This window comes from Hylaeus volcanicus, chromosome 7 (assembly GCF_026283585.1).
Source record: "Hylaeus volcanicus isolate JK05 chromosome 7, UHH_iyHylVolc1.0_haploid, whole genome shotgun sequence".
Taxonomy (NCBI): Eukaryota; Metazoa; Arthropoda; class Insecta; order Hymenoptera; family Colletidae; genus Hylaeus; species Hylaeus volcanicus.
The window spans coordinates 1367967-1387620 of NC_071982.1; the positions used below are offsets into that span (position 1 = coordinate 1367967).

The 19654-nt window shown below is 37.1% G+C and overlaps 2 protein-coding genes across 4 annotated transcripts in view; one reads left to right on the top strand and one right to left on the bottom strand.

Moving 5' to 3' along the window:
- Window positions 1-1445: 1445 nt before the first annotated feature.
- LOC128879898 (uncharacterized) lies at window positions 1446-5710 on the bottom strand. Its single transcript, XM_054129459.1, has 3 exons — window positions 5697-5710; window positions 4071-4225; window positions 1446-2242 (listed from the first exon to the last, which is right to left on the bottom strand). Exons 1-3 carry the CDS (start codon window positions 5708-5710, stop codon window positions 1446-1448), a joined length of 966 nt encoding a protein of 321 aa, XP_053985434.1.
- Window positions 5711-12451: 6741 nt separating this feature from the next.
- Window positions 12452-19654, top strand: part of LOC128880300 (putative polypeptide N-acetylgalactosaminyltransferase 9) — a 356839-nt gene continuing 349636 nt past the window's right edge. For 2 of the 3 annotated variants that reach the window (XM_054130232.1, XM_054130234.1), the window contains exon 1: window positions 12452-12904. The gene's annotated coding sequence lies outside the window, so the exon portion shown is untranslated. The remainder of the gene's footprint in view (window positions 12905-19654) is intronic. The other variant, XR_008457791.1, reaches the window with a different exon arrangement.

Below are 19654 nucleotides of genomic sequence, written 5' to 3' on the forward strand. Positions count from 1 at the left end.
AAAATGTAATTCACGCATTTCTATCGACGATATAGTAAAATATATAATGATTATAATTATATCTTCCTTAATAATAAAATTGTCACTTAATAAGATATGTTGTATCACATTTATTTAAAAATTTCTAATCATAGCGCTCAAAATTTAATAATAAATATTTGGTGAAGATTACGATTTCCGTGGTACGCACTCACTATTTGATCATGTTTTCAGTTAATATAATTTTATATTATTATATATTTATATATTATATTATATTATTTATATAATATATTATATTTAATTGAAGTATGATAATATCAGATTTATTCCTTTGGTTTTTCGACCATGAAGCTTCCTTACATTCTGCAAGTACATCATTATAATATATATTTTGGGTTGTCCGGAAAGTCCATGTCGATTTTTGGTAGGTGGTACAGGTCTGAATATATTGAAGTGGTTGAAAACAAATAATATGTATACATCCCTTAAAAAGTGGAAAGGTTGTGGAACAAAATAGCAGCTATGTAATTCAATAAATATATATTAAAATTCAAACGTGTTTTTGAATTTTTCTTAGAAATTGACATGAACTTTCTGGACAACCTAATAGATCTCTTACTATTTGAAACATAATTTTACAACTTCTGATCACGTTGACCACGATTGAGGGCTAAGCTTCCCAACCCTCCAAAGAACAATCACGCCCACTCAGTGAATTTATACGAATAAGTTTTTCTGATAAATTAAATTAAAAAGAAACACAGTCAAATCGCCACAGAAATCGTAATCAATATAGAAATATACTGTTAACACACGAATAAATGTGACGAAGATCAGTCAACCGTAGCAATAATTATGGTTGTTTGTACTCTATTGATTTCCACCGTAGGAACAAAATGCTGGAAGACAGTAAGTTTCAGTTTCATGTCGTTTCCCTATTATTGTCTCGCAGCCTATCTATTAATGGCGCTACAACCACTTTGGAAACTTTGTAACGTTCGTTTCGGAATAGGTCAAGCGTACAAATTTTATTACAACTTGAAGATGCTCCTTCTGTTTAATATCACAGAAATTAAACGATAAATAATTCAGTTTCAATATCTAATATGTAGTATGCGGTAATAATGACTTGACGTGACTTATTTATTAGTAATTATGAGTTGCATTCAACGAAACATAAGAATATATAGAAACTATTATTGTCTTTTATATTTATCTAATGATATAACTTATTGTTTATAATATACACAGTCGCTAAGAGTAATTATTTCAATAATACTGTAGTTTCTTCATCTTTGGCATCTGAAAAATAAATTGAAAATATTTCACTTTTATTGTTTAGAACACAAGATCCGAGCCACAATACTACATTTATTATTTCGTGTCTTTGATGTTACTTGTGCTCCTGCTTTTATTTTTTAGGACTGATTTACCTTTTTCTTTTATTGTGGAGTAAACGATTCCTAAAATATTTTGAATTTCTCAAAATCAATAGGGCTCAAATAATCTCTCAGCAGTTGAGTTGCTACAGGCGCTGTAATTCTCTTGTCGACGTTCACATACAACTCTTCTTCTTCCATTCGGACCGTGAACATCGATATATTTTCCTTGTCCTCCCACGTCGATCGATTAGAATTTTTCGACCGAGACTGACGAAACGAAACGGTTTCCGTAGTCTGTCGCTCTTCTTTCAAATGTACTTGGCTTTGAACGTTATTATTTGTTTCCTGTAATGACATTTCGAATTTGCGCATCACGTTCGTCCTGAATCTCTTTAAAATAAGTTTCTTCGTCGGCAATTCGATCGAGAAGGGCGAGACGTTGGAATTGGAAACGTTCGTGCGAACGTTTTCTAGGACGTCTTCAGACACAGACTTTTTCACGCTCTTCTTTGTCGAGAAAGCAATTTTTACAGACTGTTTCGTCTCTTTCTTAAATTCGTCGCCAGTTTTGTTTATCAACTTCAACGAGGAGAAACTCTTCAAATAAGATTTCAATCGACGGTCGGTCAAGAAATATATTAAAGGAATATTTTCTATCTCGAAGCTTGTATAAATGTACGAATATTTCACCCTTATATGTGATTTTACGTTTTTGTCACTTCTCGAAGGGATCGGTGTTTTTTTGCATTTATTGGAAGTACGGTCCATTTCTACGGCAATTTTGTACTTCGTTCGTGAAATGATCGCGTTTGATCTTGTCTCTGAGTGTGCTTGCTCGCAATGGACATAATAATCTTCTTTGGTGTAAAACATTTTGCCTGCAAAAGAAAGACGTTTATAACACTAAAACACCCGAGATCAACGTGTTTATATTTCTATGTATAAAGAGGTAAAGTTTGTTTGTTTGTAAGTAGAAGGTAATATCCGAAACTACATAACCGATGTTAAAAATATTTTCAGTAATACAGTAATGTCTCTAGAATTGCACAAGCCGGGACTGATCTTGTGCGTTTATCGTAGGCTTCGTATACTCTATGATATTTGCAGTAGAGCTTCGAACGTAGAGAAGGACAGCGAATAAAGAAGAGGACAGAGCGAAAACACCGAGGTATGTCAATGACGTGAAACAATATAATGCAACGATGAAACATTTTTATCATTAATTTTTTTGTTGAAAAACTTTTACCATCATATTTCTCACATTTTTCTGATTAAAATGAGATCAAACACGATATAATTCGGATGATATTTACCATTTATTTTTTTTTAGTTAGTGTTCCACATCGTACTCATAGAATATCTGAAACACTACATGGATTCGTACGAAAACTTGGGACCTATACATACCATTTGCAATACTGTCATACAACACATCCGTTCATGAAGCTACAAATTTTACCCCGTATGAACCTATTTTTGGAAAGCCAGCACGATTACCAAGTTCGCTTCCTGAAGGAGATGATTTGGAAACGTATGGAACTTACCTTACCAATTTGATTACAAAATTAACCGGAACTCGCAACATGGCAGCAGACAATTTAAACACTGCAAATGAACGATCTAAACGCTACTACGATAGTCACGCAAGACCAGTTCAATTCAAAATTGGTGATTACCCTTATGTATTAAAGGAACCCAGAAGCAAACTAGATCCTCATTATGTCGGACCATATGAAATAATAGACGTAACATTATCATTATGTTTTTTTAAATGATCTCTCAGTGGACAGAAAGTCAATTCTGCCAAGAAATGTAACTTATTTCACTCTCCTCTACTATAAATAATACATTCAAGAAACCTATGGAGAACGCGACAATTTTAAGAATTAAAATACTCCATTCTTGACGAACAAATTAATTAAATTCACAATAATAGTCATTGCACGAGTACGTTCTCTACAAGCATATACACAACATATTGTAATGTTTATAAATAATAAAAAGCATATTTAATATGTCTCTCTGAGGGTTTATAAAATACAAATGAAAAACCGGGTATAAAATCCGCATTGTTCAAAGCCGCGTTGCTCAAGGGTCAACAATATTTAATTTCGTTCCATCGTCAGCAGGAATTGAAACCATTTACGCGCATGGAGATCATTCCATCCAATTGATTTAACAACCTCTATAACTTGCGGTGAAAATGCACAGGGCCTGGGGAAATTAGAGCTCAGGATCAATAATGAAGAACAGCATGAAACTACGTTTCGTACCAATAAATTCTACTATTATAAGTCTACGATGCAGAGTATCGTAATGCATTATAACACTTAGGTGTATGTAAATATCAATTGACTACTTACAGTTGTCCGTAAATTCTACAACCGAACAACACGAAACTAGAGTGGTGGATTCGTGCATTTATGGAAATATGAAAAATTATAACAAAATTTGATCTACATATCATTATACAAAAAAGAAATATTAATTGAAGAATGATAAACCAGGAATGTCGAATATACTATTATGTGTTTCATAATTGCACAGTTGAAAAGTTTGTGTTCTTACGTATAAAAATCCGTTGGTTAATCGTTCTTTGTTAATTATTTTATATAATTGAGTGTAAGCTCAACTAAAGTTGAATATGATGCCTGATCTCAATATTTCTATTGATTGAGTATAATTTGAAAAATAACGTTTACTTACTGCAACATTTTCTCGGTCTATAATCCAAATGAATCCTCTCTTCGTGGCGGCATACGTTATATCGACGATTACTTTCATATTTGCATCTGAAGCACGTGTAAATCTTTGAACTTGTTAATGGTTTCACTTTTTTGGATTCATGGTCCCATTTATTTCTGAAACGTGTAATAGTTGGTCGTTGATGATCCGCAGTACGGTTGAAGGGAAATTCATAAACCATGCGAAGACTACTATTAAACTTTGTGAAGCTATGTCAACTATAAAACTCCAAATACGACTCCAAATTAAATGTATCATTCTAGGACAATTTAGCTGTTCCGCGATCACAGATTTATTGCAAGTTACCGAATAATATGAGTAACGATAGAAATTAAGGAAATTAAGGCATCAGGAACTTTCCACGAATTGGTCACGAGTTAAATTCATTATCAGAAGAATTCCACGTTATAGCGCGTTACTGGATGTGAGCAACAATAGATTTCGGGGACCATCACTGAACACACTTGGTCACAATTTAAACTTATGGTCACAACTTAACTATAATTCGAAAAAAGCATACAAATGTGTAAATAATTCTTACAATTTTGCACCGTCTGCATGAATATTGGAGATCATTGTCTGGAGATTTGTTTTGTTAACCAATAATAAGTTAAAACGTCCCATTTCTCCACTCATACTTTTTATTTTACTGTCACTAGGTATCCAACGATGTGCCTCGCATGCGAACCGATGACGAACTGAGGAACGCGTAACAAAGTTCAAAGGGAAAGGATCACGTTGACACCAATGAATCCGAGTGCACGTGTGTCTAGAGGCGCCGCTCTTCCCCCCTTGTCTACATTGCGGCGTGTTTGACTTACAAAAATAAACGATCGAATCTTCATTTATTTCGTAGTTTTATTTCTTCGTGTTATTGAAAAAGAGAAAAATAAACCGCATCTCTTTCGATCATAGCAAGCTGACTCATGTAATCTAAATTATCCATCTTTTTAATGCTTATTGCTCATTCTTATTTCTGGTTCTTATTGCCCTTTATTAATCATGATCGTTATTTGAAAATAAATTCTTTATTGGTAGAGTTAAGAAAATTAGAAATTTTGTATCATTCGCAATTGTTATATAGATATATTTTCTTGGGATCCATTAATGGCCGTTCTTGATTATTAATTTAATTGATTATGTAAAATGTGCTCGGAATTACTTGGTCATTTCCAGCCGATTTCTGAGGCACCTGTTGTACCTCCACTTCCGCTCTAGGCTCGACGCCGATCGCGCACGTGTCGCTGTGTCTCAAGGGCGTCCTACAGTGGGTAATTACGGAGTGTTCTGCTTAATAAAAAATTACGAAAAAAATCATGGTTATTCTGCCAATTAATATGCACATTCGAGAATTTTTTCAGAATTTTTTGATGCAAATTCGGTTTTTAAAAAATTTGAAAATATTTCAATCGCCGATTTTTTATCGAAATTCTGAAACGACTACGTTTATGTTTATGCAGTATGAAACTCTTATCACAAGTAGTAATCTCTCATTTTTTCAGATCTTTTAAGGAGTAGAACGTAGTCAAAAAAGTCAAAGATCATTAAAAAATTGAGAAAAAGCTTTGTATTGCCTTAATTACTTACGTGATCTTCTTCATATTTTTACAGCTATGCCACAACATTCAATCATGAGGTAATCCGTGTGTTTTCAATTATCATTTCTGAGTTCGTGTTTTATGTAATTTCTGGCAAGGTCTGTGTAGCAGTAATTACTTCTTCATGACTCTGAGGCGATTTCCGATAATACCGAATTTTCGATGTATCCGTGATGCTCATTCCCAAAACACTTTCAATGTCGTTCGTTCGAGGTCTGCTACGCATTTTAAGCAGCACCCATTCGCCAAGAAGTCGCGGAGAACGAATTTCGATAGGGCAACGCGTCTCTCGAATAATAATCAGCGTTAATTACAAACGTGCATAATGGTCTCCAGCTTACATAATGTACTTACGAACATTCTGCTAGCGTGTTTCCTGTGAATCGTAAATGAATCCAGTTCGTTCTTATTATTTTTCTAGGGTCACAATAAAAAAACGTCGCAATTAAATAATGTTATTTCAATTTAAAACTTTTATTCGAACGAAATCTGCCTGTAATTGAGTATCAGTTCAATTAATTGATAAAGAAAATAGAAAATCAAAAATTGAAAAAGTGATAAATGTGCCTTTCGCTGCCGCTGACAGCACTGAATGCGTTTGGAGAATTTTCAATTTGGAAGAGAAGATTAAAATATTATTTACACGTTGAGGCTGGTGCAACAACCATCGATTACTTCGTTTTATACATCAAATTACTCTCTGTAAATTTAAACAACTTTTGACTACGTACAAACTGTAAAAGTGGACCACGTATTGGCCATTTCGTTTTTAGAATTAAACGAAACTAAGATTATTTATCGGCTGTATAAAGAAGAATGATACAGGAGAAATACGGTAGCCTTGATACGATTGTGAAAATGGAATTTTGTAGCGTGAAACAATATGATTACAATATGAAACGAAATATGGGCAAAAATTGCATCGCAGTCTTTTTGAAAAATTCCCCCCATCATAAGAATGACTGTCGACAACCACATTATTCATACAGTAAGTTCTGAAGTAAATTAAGTTTATATCGAGTATTATTGAATATAAATGTTATAATATTCAATGTATAAACAATAGAATAGGAAACTTTATACCTTCTCATATAAACTTTGAGGGGATGCTTCATCCCCTAAAAAATGTAAACGAGCCAAAATAAACACAAACGTGTCCAATATTGTTCGACGTTCTATACATGTGAAAGTTTCAACAAATTCGGAGGCGGACACTTCGCAAAAATTCCTAGTAAGAGAGGAACTGCTTTATCTACATAGTGTGTCAATATTTCTACGAGTGACGATTCTATTTCAGGTTGTTATTTCAGGTAGAGACAAGTTAATCGTCCTCTGTCGAATGTATCGTTTATTCCATCAGACCTTTCACGATTATTGATCTGTTCCATTACATTGACTGCTATGTCACCCATATACGTTTGACAGGACTTCCCACTACAAAACTAAACAAATTTTTTCTGAAAGTGTTAAGCAAATTAAACCTGAGTAGGAATCACCGAATTTCGGTGGAGTTACCAAAATAAGCCCTGCAACACATGCTAGATTATGTACAGTGGCGAGCATATAAATAGCGAAAATGTTTTGTTAACATATAAGACGTTGTTCTACAGTCCCGATTGGTATTTCTCCTTTAGTCTTTCCATACTTCAGAAGTACATTTCCTGAGCCTTACAATGCTGTTATTAAATTACTCCAATGACCTTGAAACATGGAGACCTGCTAAAACATCGATTTTTCATTTTAGGGCAAATACAATAACTTCCATATGAATCGGGAAGTTAAAAAATAGTAGACTTAGTAATTAGTACTTAATTAGTATATTAAAGTATATTAGAGTATAAAGTATAAAGTATAAAGTATATTAGTATAGTAAGTAATTAGTATATTAAAACATCATTGATGACACGCACATGGATCTTTTACCTTAATTCACTCTAACCTCTTTCGCTTACGCACTACCAACCTTATTCGCTCTCCACGCATACCAACCTTCCTTGCTCTCCCTCATTCCAAAACCAACTCTCACACAACCCCGTAAGTTTTCGCGACTGAACAGCGACGTGGCAGCGCCCATAAACCAGCTGCAAGTGGAACAAGACGGAGTCGCGATGTAAGGTGTAAGCAGTGCCTGGACAAGTATGTAGCGTGCGTTGTATCTGTCCCACTCGTAAAAAGCGTGCTGCTCGATCTCGAGAGAAATAGTCCTGGGGAAGCGAACTCTGCAACCGGGCACTGAACCCACGACCTCGAGAGTCAAATACACCTCGAAGACGAGCGACAAGACGCGGAGACGTACGCTTGTCGTAAAAACTGGACCCTGAAGCAGCCTTCCTGGGCAAATGCAACTTCAGCCTTCCATGGAAACTCTGGATCACGGATCTCGTGAAACTTCAACGAATACATCGAGCACGCATCCGTTGCTAGATTTGATCGACGCTCGTCTCCGATTTCGCGTTCTGCGTAATACGGATATTAATAATAATAATAATAATAATAATAACACTTTATTTACGGGCAACCTGCCCTTGATATCAAGTACAATGTAATAACAATGACAACAAGAAGAACAAAACAAAAATGGAGACGATTACGGTATCTTATAATGTAACGTGTTCAAACTTGATTGCGCATCTGCAAAGTCCAACGACTGACCTCTGAAATGCTAAAGGTGAGCCATGAAAAAGATCAACAGACATATTAAGGCTGTTAGCTATCGCACATATTCTTGTAGCACAATTTTGTTTCGTAATTGAGGTACGATATGGATCAATGTAAAAAGTATCGCTGCTTCGAAGTTGTCTACTTGGAATATTAAATTTCAATAGTTCGATAGCCAATCAATGATGTTACCCCTAAAACCTGAGAGGCTTAATTTTTTAATAAGGAGATCATGATTGATGGTGTCAAAAGCTTTGCGAAAGTCAGTATATATTGTGTCGACTTGGTGGCCATGGTCTATCCTTTGTGACACATAATTTTGATATAGCAGCAGATTGGTTACAGTAGAGCGCCCATGGACAAATCCGTGTTGCTCATCAATAATAACATTTCTCATCAGCATCGAGATTTTGTCTACAAAACCATTACATTTCGTTAATAAAATGCAGCTTGTAATTACTGTTACCCAATCCTCTGTCGTTACTGTTACTGTATCATTATAAAAGACGAATACAGTAAAGTCTCTATAACTGCACAAATTTGTCTACGATAACTGGACAGAAACCATCCCCACCACTGGGAGGTATATCCCTTGGAGGGTCGAGGAGTTCGATGGCCGTGCAGTGTTTACATGATCGTATATTCTCTGCTGTGTGCCGCCGAGCTTCGAACGTAGAGAAGGACAGCGAACAAAAAAGAGGACGGAGCGAAAACACCAGAGTTCGTCGAATCGACAAGGCTGGGCGAGATCTCGAAATTCGAAATGAGATGAAACTCGAATATTCGAGACGAGACGAGATCATGAAAAATTCAAGAACTCGAATCCCAAACCGAGAACTTTACTTTCAATCTTTTTTATATTCTTGCACATTGTTTGCATATTGTAGTTTCTTGCACGTTAAAATTTCCTATAAATGCATAAAGATCCGCAGTCTAGTAATTAGATTCGTGGCACATTGTTTGTTGTCAAGAAATGTCATTTCATTCTTTAGTCCTTCAAAAGTTTCCCCTTTTAACGAATTTGAGGATTTACGAATATCAATTTTTTAAACAATTTATCAGAGATAAATTCTAGAGTTGCTTTCCTGCGATATTTAGCACGGAAGAAAACTGTCGGGCGAGCTTCTGATTACAAAATCTAATGGTTCTTTCATGATCGTATTTTAGATTTAAAATCTTCCCTCGTATCTCTCAGGAATATATCCATGGTTCAGGATCTACCATTCTTGTTTCAGACCCTTGGGATTATGCCACAAAACCATCTACTGGTTTTCCAACGAATCTGCGCGCAAAATTCATACAAAATGTATGAAATATGTTTCATAAAATATTGATCACTTCATGTTGAGGTCGACGTTTCAATCCCCAGTTTGAAACTCAGTATGACTGTCTTTTCTTACTCGTTATTTTCTCTAAGGAGAGGACGCGTCTGTTCCAAAATTGCATTTGTACATACATGATCGTTTCGGAAAAATAATGCAAAATAGTTTCTTTTCTTGTTTTTTAGATTTATACCGTGGTATAAATCTTTCGTCAATATAAAAATTTCAAGAACTTGACATTCAATCTACATATATTAGAATACATAACCTCTCGATGCGCCATTTCAGTGACTTTTGCGAATGTCATAATATTTCGTCTCGAAAACTACTTCGTTTGCAATAAAGTTCAAAACGTTTCTGTCGCTAAAAGTTAGAGTAGTGGGGAGAGCCGATTGCTACGGATCGAGTTACAATGTAAATAGTAAACACATGGCTCGGCACTCGCGATGACAGAGGAATGGGACTTCGAAATTAACGTCGGAAAAGTGACCCAGCACCGGTGTCGGGGGGTTAAGTAGTTTTATGTTAAGCTTAAGAATGTTCTCGATAGTATTTGTTGTTTTTATCGTTATGTATCTTGTTATATGGGAAATATCAAAAGGAAAAAAGTGAATACTTGGAATCCTAAAGGTTAAAAGCTGAAGGTATTAACTCGGCGATGTGTTTGTGGACGGATCCACGATAAGAAAAAATGAAGTCCTCCAAGGTTATTTCGCCAGGGACCCCCGGAAGTTACAAGGGAATATTCATTCGCGTACGCGAATCGTTTCTACTCGTTTTCCCAGTCGGCGAAGAAGAAGGACGGGAAGCGGCTCGACGCGGGAAAGGTAGGAAAGAATTATTATGCGAAAAGTTCGTGCTCCTCGTTTCTTCCCTGATGGACGATTAAAACTTCCACCGACGAATTTACAAATTCCTTCGGGGGCCATGGCGGCGGCGGAGCCGGGGGGGGGGGCATTAGTTCGCCTCGCCTAGCGAACTTAACCGAGCCCTACCATCGTCGACCACGAATTAGAATTTAAATCTGCGCAACGGCTCCGCTCGTAATGGCTCGATTTCTTTCGTCACGGCAACGCGGATGGTTAACCGCCCCGGGACACTCGACAGCCCGTCTTCCTTCGCGTTAGTGTGTATTCCTCTACGTTCGGTTAAATCGCGAATATTAAATCCACTCGTAATTGGACCAGCCCCCCGTAACGTTAATTCCGCGGTAGGTCGTCGGGTTAAGAAAATTTTCGGTACTAGCTAAGCTTCGCGTGTGAACGTCGAAATAATATTTAAGCTGCTTACCGTTCGACGGATTTTACGGGGAGTAATTGGTTTATCGGGAAGATTAATAACGGCTGAGTTGTTGCGTGAGAGCTTCTCACCGAAGGAAACAAGGTCAGGTGTTATCCGGCTCATTTTCTATGCGCGATGAACGCGAGAAAACAGTTCGCGACGTTTCTGGGTTTGAATATCTAGAGACGCCGAGTACATGAAAAACTAGCTGGTTATTGTTGCTCGCCTTAATTCATATAGCTATTCGTGTTTATTTTGTGTGCGACCCTTTACGGGCCACACAAGGAACCAAGGAACATCCCGAATTCGGAAACGACTATTAAGAGGTCTCAAATTTGCATTGTCAAGAGAAAAATAGGACAATACGCAAGCCCTTGCAATTCCGTGTACGTATACAGTGATGTAGAGCTGTGTGAGTGCGTACGAGCACATACAAGGCACGGGGTCCACTCCCTTAAGGGGTTAGTCGCAATCAGGAAGAGGAAAAACGAATTTCTTTGTGATTTTTTTTTAGTTATTAAATAATAATTTGCATAAGTAACAATTAAGTATATTATAAAGCATGTTTTAAAGAACTAAAAAATATTTTTTGTTTTAAGAAACGTTTAATTTATATCGTGATAATAGCCGATGACGTAGACGATGATTTAAAAACATAGGTTTGCGGTGAGCAATATTTCTCTACACTGGTTTACCTGAAAACAAAAACAAAGGTTGATTTCGAAAATAGATTAGTCTAGTGGGTCCCTGAACGAAGAATTTTGGAAAAAATTAATTTAAAACAAGATGGCGTACATTTGAAGTTGATTTTCAATTTTTTCATTAAAATTAAGCGATTCAATACAGGATAAACAAGAAAGTACACAAGAAAATAAAAAATCCTTCGTTCAGGGACCCGTTAGTCTAATATATTTTCTAAATCTACCTTTAGTTTTGTTTTCAGGTGCACCAGTTTGAAGAAATCTTGCTCACCGCGAATCAAGTGGCCACCCACGCCATCGTCTGTTATGATGAAATGAATTAACCTTTTCTTAAAACAAAAATTCTTTTATAATTCTTTAAGGACATACTTCGTAATATATTTACATTTCATTAATACAAATTATTATTTAATACCTTAAAAAAAAATACACAAGAAACCGTCCGTTTCCATTTTCCTGCAACTAACCCCTTAAGACGATGCTTAAGTCGCGACTGAGAATACTGGCCTAATAATCATCCTCCAATGAAATTGTTTACAACCTTTTCCGAGGCCTATTGTGTGGCCCAGAGGGGGTCCGTAGATCCCCCGTGGAGAATTCCTAAACCATCCTTCATGGATTACACGGGGGATTCCACGGAAGATTCGCGTTTGAATTCATTCGACGCGCGTCCAGCGGCGGTCGCATGCGCATTGGTCCATTCGTGGATGCTCGAGAGGGTTCGTGACTCGTCGGGGGGTCGCGGCACGGAGTGGGGAGCGCGTCGGCCGAAGGGGAGAGATAGCGTAGTCGTGGTCCGTTGGTGGCGCCGCGCGGAGAGACGCGAGAGAGGGTGTGTAATCCGCGTGTCGTTGACAGTAGCGGCGACCAGCGGGTCGAGTCAACCGTCGCTCGACAGTCGAAGCCGGTTCTTCGGTGTGCGAGTATCGAGAGGATCGCGAGGGTTCGTTGTTTCCTCGATTGCGGCGTGAACTTGTCAACATTGCATCGTCCGTCAACATTGTATCGTGTTTCACCGATTCTCCGGACGTTTTCGTGCGGTTTCTTCTTGTGCACCGTATTTAGGAACACGAAGAGGTTCTCGCACTGTGTTCGGTGCGTACAACTTTGTGTACTCGTTCGCTGACACGTTTCCGTTCGCGTGTGTCCAGTGTGCTGATGTGTGTGAATTGCAACGGCGAAAGCGTTGCCTGAGATTACTACGAGGACGTTCCCCCTAGCCGATTAACTGTTAGGTAAGTCGACTCTATCCTATTGCCAACACGTATTGCGACTTTGCGACCGTCCCTCGTGGTAGCTGCCACCACGAATGTCCGAATGACTTGTCTAAGACTTGTTCGCGTTTCGCGGCGACCGCGTGTGCCGTTTGGGAACGGAGATGGGCTGCATTCTTGTCGTAATGGAAGTAACGATAGCTGTTGACTCGTGGGATAGCTTTTGGCTCGTGTCTGATGAACGTTACAATCTGGATTGTCAATCTGGTGGTTCGATAGGTTAAGCATTAGTGTAAAGTGCTGTATGGTATTTTTAGTCGAATAGGATTTGGTTAGGACACGTTGGATATAGAAGAAAAGAGTGTTATGATCCCATGTCATCGGCGAGCGATTTGTTTACATCTTGCGCGTACGAAATAGCATTATGTAGTTGGACGTAGAATAAGAAATTATGAAGAAATTCGTTATGCATGGAGATTCTTTTGAATTTAACGCGTAATGGCGAGTTTGGCCATTTGATCTCGCGAAAAATGGTGTTTCGTCAAACGTCTGTAGAAAGGGGTGATAAACCGTCCCGTCTTTTGAGGTTAAGTTTAATTGTGAGAGTTCAAGTTTCTCTGAAATTGACGCACGACCTTGGCAATCCGGTTCCCTTTTACTCCGCATGGTCATTATTGGCGTAGTTTGTTATTCTGTCAATGTTGTTCAGTCTTTAACCTCGTCGACTCTGAATTTATTTTTGAATCGAATTAAACGGTTATAGTATGTATGCAAATTTTAATACTTATACAGAGTGACATTTGTTGATAAAATGCAATTTAATTTAAAATCTAGTTTCTTGTGTAAATGTTCATTTGTAACGTTTTTTGACGCATAACTAATTGTTACGAATGTCACTTTAACAGAAATCAGTCGTATGTGATATTTATCATTCCATGAAATTATCTTGTTTAGAAAATAGTCTTCAATTCCACGTGTATGGTAATTTATAGTACACTCTTTAACTCTAGAGAAATGATTTTTAAAAACTAGTATTTCATAAGTAATTGCAAAGGTGTATCTTAGGAAAATTATAATATCAACAAGAGAATAATTTATGAATAATTTCAATTTCCGTAGAATACATTTTGCAGAGTAACATTTTGTAGTAAAGTTGGCACAGCTTTGTTACTGTTCTTTATTTTCATCTAATTAGAACTTGGCACATCTGAGACCGTACATTTATTGCATAGTACTGTTTCACTATTTGACTGCTCCTTACATAACTCATTTCTAAAATTCGCATACAATTGCTTTTTGCTCGACAAATTACGTATTTCTTTTTCATTTTATTTCTCAGCTTTCATTAGTTTGCTTCTAGATTCTCCTTCAGCATGTTATTTATATGGAATATATTAGGTTGTCCCAAAAGTTTCTTCCGTGACTTGCATTCAGTTATTTTCTGTAGCAATGTTTATATAAATAGACAACCTAATTTCTTAGATGTTAATGTTGTAACAATAATGGAGCAAAATGAATCGTACACAATTCAATAATGTAGCATTTGACATAAAATATTGCGTATGTATTACTTATTAATGAAATGGAAGAAACTTCTGGGACAACTTAATATACCATGATTTTGCTATCTAAAATTCGAGTTTCCGTCGCATGGTTGCTCGATAATTAATTTATCGGCTATCTCTCGTAAATATGATTTTCCGAGTCGCGGGTTCTGCAAGCCCGTTCCCGCAGTTTTTCTCGGTATTCTAGAGGGTTAAACAGGGTGGCTCAACCCTCTTGCCACGGAATAACCCAGTTACCACTCGAGTGACAAGGCACGCTACGCGCGACCTACATAAACAGATGTACACGTAGAGGTTATTCGTTATGCATGGAGATTCTTTTGAATTTAACGCGTAATGGCGAGTTTGGCCATTTGATCTCGCGAAAAATGGACGCGACGATCCTCGTCGCTGTTTATCTCCGAGCCTGGATCGTGCGAGCGCGTGCTCATGTTTGATCGTTAGGAAGATAACGTTGGGAATTCCAATAGCTTTGCAGTACGAACGCGCCCGGTATCTGGTGACAAACGGTGCATTGTCCGAATGTAAGTCAAGAACCGACGATTATACGCTCTCTTGTTTCCTATAACGAGCATCCGTGTGTGTTGGTTCTCTCCTCTCCTCTATCATTGGCACGAGATTCGTTTAACATTTTAAATGTGCCACGATCGATCCCTGGGGACCTTGCAAAATTTCTGGTTGGGCTCGTTACGTGCGCTAGAGTTCTGACTTGCTAATACGGCTTCGAGAAAGGCGATTAAGAGGCAGCGCCATCTTGAGGACCGTAGGAAAGGCTAACATTTGGAAATCAAAGAATAATTACATGGTGAATGTTTGTTAGTTTGTGAGAAATTAAGGGGGTCCACCTGCGTAACGTTTAATTTTCAAGACAATTTTCAAGAGTTTTTTGTAGGAAAAGTACTAGTGCAATTATGATGTTTTTTTTTTATTTGGTAGCGGCACTTTAACGTTAATTTTTGATTTTATCACAATGTTTCGATATGTGGATATTCCTAGACGGCGCTTTAACGAACCGCTTAAAAGTAGAAGAGTCATTCGGCGAGCAGGATTTGATCGTACTTGATCATCTGAAACAAAAAAGTAAAATATCACCTTCTTTATAATTACATTTTGAAGGTAGTGGCGATAAGATATTCACAAAATTTTGAAAATTGTTAATAGGGTGGGGTATAAATGAAAAAATGATATTTTAAGATATCTTTTCCCATATCTAATGGCTAATAGACAGCTATGTGAACTTGGCACTCGACTTTTCAAAAATTAATTTTTTTTTATAGAAAATGATAGTATTTTGTTTGTACTTGATTGTACCATCAATAAAAAAATCCCCCTCTTAAATGCGTCAAGGTGGTGTTTCCTTCGAGAACAAGCCAGCGCCATGGTAATCCCAAAGAAGTTATTTTCTAGCTGCTTTATGACGCGTCTTTTGCTCGTCTACTGACTCTCCCTCTGATATAACGTTACTCGATGTTGGTTCGTGTTATTCGTTGGATGATTTGAATTCATTTCGCGTGATGTCGCAGACGTGAGCAGAGAGTATACTAGCCACGTGTACATTTCACGTCTGGAAAATAGCGCCCGTGTCTCGCTCGCTTCTTTTCCATTTCTCCGCGTCGCTTTGTTCACGAGTTTGGTAACTCAGAAATGTCAACTCGCGCGACGTTCATACGTGCAATATCTAATCAACAGTGCACGCGCACTTCATCGCTATAATTTTTCGTTATCTTCCGAGCCATTTGTATGTTTAATCTGCCCGAAAGCTCTCGCTTCTGCTGCTGATAGTATCTGGCATAGATCTCCAACGTTGCATATATATTTTTCTGTGAGCCTCTGTGTTATGTAGATTGTGTAAAACTTTGGATAAATGGAAAATTGACGTGCATTTCTGTAACGCGGTAACTTTTGTTATTATAAGGAAAGACGAGTTTCTTTTCTTTTATCGTCACTGGATACTCGTGTTCTTTTCACTGTTGTAAACAGTGGGAGGTTCTTTGAGGTCTCAACTGACCCTACGAATTTCTAGATTATTCATAGCTTACCTTTGTAAATTTTCTCTACGTTAATTTAGAGAAGAACTTTATAGATTGGCAAAGCTAGAACCTCCGTGTATAGTGTTTTAGCCTTGTTATAAACAGTGGGAGGTTCTTTGAGGTCTTAACTGACCCCACGAATTTCTAGGTTATTCATAGCTTACCTGATGGAGAGTTTCAAGATGAATAAACTCATCCTTATTGCATAAGTATATTTATTAGAGTTAATAAAGAAAAATAATACATGCGAGAACGTTGAACATAAAACTTATCCGAGATCATAAAACTGTGTCAACCTACCAACCTCCTAAAACAAAAGAAAACTAGAACTACCTCTCGTGGGTGACCAGTACTACCAACATTACCTTTGTACATTTTCTCTATGTTAACTTAGAAAAGAACTTTATAGATTGACCAACCTAGAACCTCCCTGTATAGTGTTTTAGCCTTGTTATAAACAGTGGGAGGTTCTTTGAGGTCTTAACTGACCCCACGAATTTCTAGGTTATTCATAGCTTACCTGATGGAGAGTTTCAAGATGAATAAACTCATCCTTATTGTATAAGTATATTTATTAGAGTTAATAAAGAAAAATAATACACGTGAGAACGTTGAACATAAAACTTATCCGAGATCATAAAACTGTGTCAACCTACCAACCTACTAAAACAAAAGAAAACTAAAACTACCTCTCGTGGGTGACCAGTACTACCAACATTACCTTTGTACATTTTCTCTATGTTAACTTAGAAAAGAACTTTATAGATTGACCAACCTAGAACCTCCCTGTATAGTGTTTTAGCCTTGTTCAGTGTTTAATGTCTATTAGTAAATTGTGCATGCATCATTTGTACTATCAATTCTACGATTGCTGATGCAATTACGCGCGCGTGATATCCTCACGTACACACATACTGCGAACGTATACATATTATTACGGCTTCCTCAATTTTTACCCCTACGATTACTCGAGCTTCGCCTGTTTGGCAGTCATAGTTCTTGTCGCAGCATGCAACGACATTGTAATTATATGGTAATTTATCTCCAACTTTCTTTCTTGTTTCTTTTTATGAAGTGCGTTGCACGACGCGTAAGTCACGCGTCCCTATAAACACGTCCCGACCTGCGTTTACCTTTCAGATCTCTAATAAATAGACTGCGGATTATATGCAATTATGGCGTGCAATAATATAGAAAATAGACGTAAAATGTACATAATATACGTTGAAAATATTCTACAATTACTCTAATGATATCGTTATTTCATTTTGCCCAAGTGCATATGCCTTTTGGTTATGTTTATTATGTGTTTATCACATTAGTTTATATCATAAAGACATAAAATCCGCAGTCTACCAATAAATGTCATCCTGCAATTTTGCTGTTTTATTGCAAAATAATAGAAGTGAATACTCAGCGGCTGTGATATGTTTGATTATAACTACACTACTGCGAAATACAACCAAGTTGACGCGTTTAACGCATGTTGTCACTCTTATCTAAAAGTATGCAGCGGTTAGCTTTTCGAGCAACGGTATCTTTATTTAAAATATGCGAATACACCGGAACCAAGGAAGCTCATAACAACATTACGCTTATCGTGTATCATTAGCCGTGTTATCGTTTCACATTGACTACTTCAGCCGTGCGTTAAAAAATGGTAACGTCCCACCGTGATTGATTCACCCGAGCAGTCTATAATTCATTAAAGCTGTTGTTGCAACAACGAAAGTATCGCTGATTACTTCCACTTCATTTATGATACGGCACATTAAATCGTGCTCGTGATTAATGGTCTTCTTACGAGTGCTAAGATAAAAAGTCATTAATACAGCAACTTCGATAATTAAAGCATACACCGTATCGGAAGCGTACGTGATAATTTGCAAAGAATGACATTTCTTACGTTAACTCTTAATCTCTTTAATTACGTGAAACATTTTAGTGTAATGGAGGAAATTGTATAGTCTCTCGCAGAATGTTTCTTCTTGAACGCTAGTTTTACGCAAGGTCAAAGCACCATCTCTACATGTTTGTCTTTTCTTTTCTGTTTTTTACTTTTACGTTTACAAATTTGTTTAGCACTTTTATATCTATTTATAGTAAAATATGGTCTTGTTTTTTATTTACTGAAATACACAGATTTTGTAGGAAAATTGAACCCAAATAGGAATTTATTCCTATTTGCAAATATTATAATATAAACTTTACTTTCAATATTTTTTATATGATTGCATACTGTGTACATTTTGTAAAGATTTGCAAATTCAAACTTTCTATAAATGCATGAAAATCTGCAGTCTAGTAATAAGTATATGACTCTTGAACAACTCAAACCTTCATGTTCAGTCAGAAAATCTGTTTAAATGAATATTAATGCGCTGTTTAACTGACATTGAGAAACAATGTATTAGCCTTTGGGAGTGAATACCATCGCCTTATAATAATCGGTCCATCCGTTCAAAAATTATGCGTGAATATACATACAAAACGGAAGTCATTGAATTGTGAATCTTTTAAAATTAATATCGCACAGTCCTGAATGTAAAATCCGGTGCCATCCTCGTCTAAAAAGGTTTCAGTTCATTAATTTCAATCTGCTTAAGTCCGACGTCACGTTATCAGTGACTTTAAAATGCAGCGTCTCGACTTAAAGGTTAAATAGCATTTTCTATGAATACCGCTACCTTTTGTCACGGGTTCGACTGTTTAATTATTTCCAGTAACTCGTTTAAATAATTCGAGGCGTCGAGACGGTGCGGAAATTGCGAACAAGGTCGCGAGATATGTAATTATAAAAGGCTACGTGGCCGAATCCATCTCGAAGCACCTCGATCTCACGTTCGTGACCTACGAATGTGGTGGCTCGTATAAAGACGCCTATATCCTGTAATACCAGTGGAACAAGAAAGAATAGATAGGAGTTGACCGCAGTCGCTTGGAATGCTGCTGGCGTTTCTGGCGCATTAATGACGAGCAGACGTTACGTGCATTATTGCGGTACTTATTTCTTATCTGTCGGACCGTAGCTATACAACCATAAATCTTTCTCTTTCTTTCTTCTGCGTTATTGGTGTTGCACCGAAGTGTGTACAATATCGAACACATCCACTTCACCACTCGAGGCTGTCGCTTTTGACTTGACTTTTTCGAGAAGATCATTGCGTTTAGCATGA

Excerpts from the sequence above, each read along its gene's own strand:
- LOC128879898 (XM_054129459.1), bottom strand. Across the intron at positions 2,243-4,070 it reads TAGACCGAGAAAATGTTGCA|GCAAAATGTTTTACACCAAA; the intron begins GTAAGTAAACGT and ends TTTCTTTTGCAG.